Source organism: Cyprinus carpio, chromosome A14 (genome assembly GCF_018340385.1).
Source record: "Cyprinus carpio isolate SPL01 chromosome A14, ASM1834038v1, whole genome shotgun sequence".
Taxonomy (NCBI): domain Eukaryota; kingdom Metazoa; phylum Chordata; class Actinopteri; order Cypriniformes; family Cyprinidae; genus Cyprinus; species Cyprinus carpio.
Window position 1 is genome coordinate 27775323 of NC_056585.1, and position 4540 is coordinate 27779862.

At 36.4% G+C, this 4540-nt stretch overlaps 1 protein-coding gene across 1 annotated transcript in view; it reads right to left on the bottom strand.

Annotated features, from left to right (window-relative positions):
- LOC109110157 overlaps positions 1-2898 on the bottom strand; it is a 71682-nt gene extending 68784 nt beyond the window's left edge. The window contains exon 1 of the mRNA XM_042770466.1: positions 2586-2898. Coding sequence (XP_042626400.1) covers positions 2586-2763 — 178 coding nt within the window. The 5' untranslated portion in view covers positions 2764-2898. The remainder of the gene's footprint in view (positions 1-2585) is intronic.
- Positions 2899-4540: the final 1642 nt, after the last annotated feature.

Below are 4540 nucleotides of genomic sequence, written 5' to 3' on the forward strand. Positions count from 1 at the left end.
AGACTCATCAAGGCATAACCTGCCACACCAGACAGAAACCCCCCGTCTCATCACCTTGTCAAGGCTAGATACGCCACACAGGTTTTTTTTTCTTTTTCCCGTTGACTGTTTGTGACGTAGATGAAGTCCTCTGTTTCATATGTATTACACACACACACACAAAACTGGTGTATATACACACACACACACACACACACACACACACACACATTTTACAGTATTGCAAAATATTTACTAAATACAATAAGCAGTTTTTGCTTTTTTTGTGACTACATGCCCTGGACACTGTGTTCTCTGTTTTTTTGATGGCGTGTGTAATGAATGATCTGTAGTGTGTACATTATTGACTAATGGTGTGTGTGATTTGAAAGCTTTGTTTGATTTTGAGTGCAGGTGAAATGGTTTTGAAACGATTGTTTATATTATTTTCAAAATTAATTTTTAAAATTATTATTATAGGGAAGCAGTGGCTGGACAGATTTTAAAAATAATTCCAGTTAAAAAGATGCAATCTAATCCTGTTTACATGACATAAGCTGCTCCCGATCAGGTTTAAGTTTACGGACCTGTTGCTATGACAGCAAGTCCAGGATGAGCCTTTCGAAGAACTAAACTATTCAAGATCATGTCAAATCATCAACAATCAAATCCAGCTAACTGAGTGAGCGTCGTACGAAGAACGGGCCCCTGGAGGTCCAGCTTGTCTTCAACCAGAACCACATTATACAGTAAAAGACAAAACACACTTTCTTTGTTATGAGCGCCATCTGCAGGAGGAAACAGCAAATACAGATAAATTAATTTACTAAAATTTATTTGATTTGTCTGGATTATTATTTGTCACTTTTATTTTATGTCTGTTTTAAATTCAATGATGTGTGCTTTCTGTTAGTTAAAATGTTTATTGACTGATAAAAACCCTTAAAAATACAATGAGCGTGAGATGTTTGACTGGTGAAGAGATTCATTTCAAAGCATTTTATTTTACTCTTTAACAAAATTAAGCGTAAATTCAACACTGATTTCATTGACAATATTTTTTTTTTTTTAATATGTTTTTATCAATATTCTATGATGGCACAAATATCTTCTTAAGAAAAATGCACAAATGTGGCTAAATGTGTTTAAAAGCCATTTAAAAACAGCACATGAAAGAAGAATTTTAAAAACATGGACAACAAAACACCAGACGCCCCAAAACTGAGACACGGATCAAGAGGAAGAGTTCTGAACTGATAAAACATCTAAACAGAAACCACATATGAAGAAAAATCAACAAAAAACAACAGAATAAACAATAAAATAATAAGAGCAGAAAAAATGTGAAAATAAACAGACCGAATGACTTCACAATCTGATGAACAGCAGTTTCATGTAATGATATAAAATACTGCTAGTTCATTCAAAAGCATAAAGACAAATGAATAAAATAAGCATTTTCTAAATCAAAGAAGAGATTCTTAACTAAAACTGCAGAAAATATCTTCTGGCTTTATTCTGGTAAGATCTCCTGCTGCTGACAGGTGAAAGCTGGACTGATTCTGAACTCATTTCTCACAGATGTGAAGATCTGCTGCTGCTCTCAGGAAATCTTCTGCTGTGGTGTTCATGTCTCTCTCTAAATCTTCTCATTCTCACTTTCTGATCTTCCTTGTTTCTTTCCTAAAAGCATCATCATCATCATCATCATCATCATCACACTCTAATATTTGCGTGTCAAATCTATAATGATGATGATAAATATCTCTCACCTGACGTGTGTATCATGTAGATGTGAAAAGCTCCTAACAGACCGAACAGAACCATTCATCTGGAGACACCAGACCAGAACAAACACCACAGACACTGAACAACACAAACACATCAATCAATCAATCAATCAATCAATCAATCAATCAATCAATCAATCAATCAGTGTTGGGCAGTTGACTATCTGTAGATGATTAGAAATGATCTCACCAGGACAGGGTTTGACTCTAATGGTCTTCTGTGCGTGACTGATGTGGTTCTTCACGCTGCAGCTGATGTTTCCATCAGTTCTCTCATCCAGATCAATGCTGCTGTTTCTATCCATCAGTGGTTCTCCATTCAGAGTCCAGTTGTAGAGGAGCTGATCCCCCTCAGAGGAGCAGGACACCCTCATCACCCCACTGGAGGAGCAGATGATTGACACTTCCACTGAGCCAATAGGAGCTGGAGGGAGGGACACATGACAGTCACATGACTCTTTCTCGCCCTTTTATAATCCAATATCAAGACATTTCTCCACAAAATTGATATCTGATATAATAGCTGGACTGAATTAAAACATGCAGTGTAGGTCAGTCATGAGACAATGCAGCAAATAACTATTAGAAATGATTTCACGTTTTTCTAAAACAGTATGCAGTATACAGTAAGCAGCATGCTGTTATTTCATTTTGAAAAACTGGAAAGTGGAGATGAATTAGACTAAATTCTTCTAAACATTCAGTAATGAGCTGCAATAAAAAACCTTCCCAGAGATTCAACTGATTGATCTGCATGAGAGTGAGATCTTTGGAGAACATGAGACTGGAATGAGTCTGATGAGAGAGTTTCTGTACCTTCAACAATCACTTGAAGATCTCTAGATGTTTCTGTGCCGTCTGAGTGAACGAGTGTTAATCTGTAATTCCCAGAATCTGCTCTGATCACACAGTTTATTATCACAGTCCCATTAATGATGTTCACTTCAGTTCTGTTATTATAAAGATCACATTCACTCATCCTCATCCTGCTCATTCTTTACTCTACAAATGGATCATCTTGTGTGTTGTTGTTTATTCTCTTTTTAACATCAGCTCATATTCTCTAGTGTCTTGCAGCATCAGCAGATTGAGTTTGTGTTCCAGAGCTCCGTAACAGGGTTTTAGATTGACCAAAACTGCAGAACCGATCCAGACCTGAAGAACAAAACACACACAAGACACACACACACACACACACACACACACACACACACACATTAAATATATAACAAAATCTAAAGAGGTCATTGATTAAAATTAGACACAATTACACACACACACAAAAGAACAAAATAAAACATTCATATTATTTTTTAAATGTCTGTTTAACACTGGAATATCATCTGTTTTTGTTTTCTTCAGTCATAAAGCAAATTTAAATGTTGATTTTATTTAAATTTACTTTCACTGTCTACAAACACTTTTTGCATGTTGACATGTTTTATTCTGATAAAGCATAAATTGTCTTTGTTCTGCACTTTCTGTTCAGTTCCATTAACCTGCAGCATTTCTCTCTTTATAAATAATGTCTTGATCTTTCTGACATCACATTTAATGGATTGACATCATTTGATGAATCCTTCCTCGAACTTTTAATCACAACAAACATGAAGAAAGAAACACACTTTCTCACACGTTTAACACTCCACTACTATATAAACTGTACAGACTGTGAGTAGATCACTGAAGACTCTTAATGAAATATTGCAAACTAGGGCTGCTGATTTCATGCATTAATTTTATATTACAGAAAAAATAATTGTGTTAAAAATATAAACACAATAAACGCACCTCACCCAGGCTCAGACCTGTCCATCATCTTACACTAAAAACTACAGTGTAAGTTTTACATAGATAAATCTACACTCAAAGTGCAGATCTGTCAAACTCTAATGGCTAATACTGCCCTCAAATTCTGGATGAGGATGAGGATTTGATTAGAACTACAATCACAAATAAAAAGTTTTAAAAAAAACTACAAACATGGCAGATACACAAGACTGATGTTAATATAAAGGAGGTTTGAGTGATTAATAATCAATATCAACCTGATGAAACATTATTTCTTTAATGTAATCCACATTATGTTTCATCTGCAACAACACTGTAACATTTAATGAGAAACCCATAGATATGTAGATGTAGATTCCACCGCTTCAGATACATCGATGCATCCGCCATCTTGCAACAGTCAACATGTCACTGCTGAGATCAAGCTGAAACAAACTCATGACACTTTTAAAAAATTAAGATCCCAATTAAGAGATCTGACGGTTTTACATGATCAGTGTTGGTTTTATGTTTATTAAATGATCTCACCAGGACAGGGTTGGACTCTAATGTTCTTCTGTGCTTGACTGACGTGGTTCTTCACGCTGCAGCTGATGTCTCCATCAGTTCTCTCATCCAGATCAATCCTGCTGTTTCCATCCATCAGTGGACCTCCATTCAGAGTCCAGCTGTAGAGGAGCTGATCCCCCTCAGAGGAGTTCCACTGAGCCAATAGGAGCTGGAAGGAGCAAAACATTAAAACCACAACACACCCACTCGACTCATTATGAGTCAACAGGTGTGTTCGATCTTGAAGCATGGCTACAGGGGGCGGTCAACTATCAAGACATTCTGATATGATAGCGGGACTCCGGGAATTAAACATGCAGTTTTAGGTTAGTCATCGGGCATGAGATCAGCTAGAGACAAAAAAAAAAAAAAAAAAAAAAACCCGCCGGAAATTCTGACCAAGCCCCATCCCCCACCCCACAATTATTAAA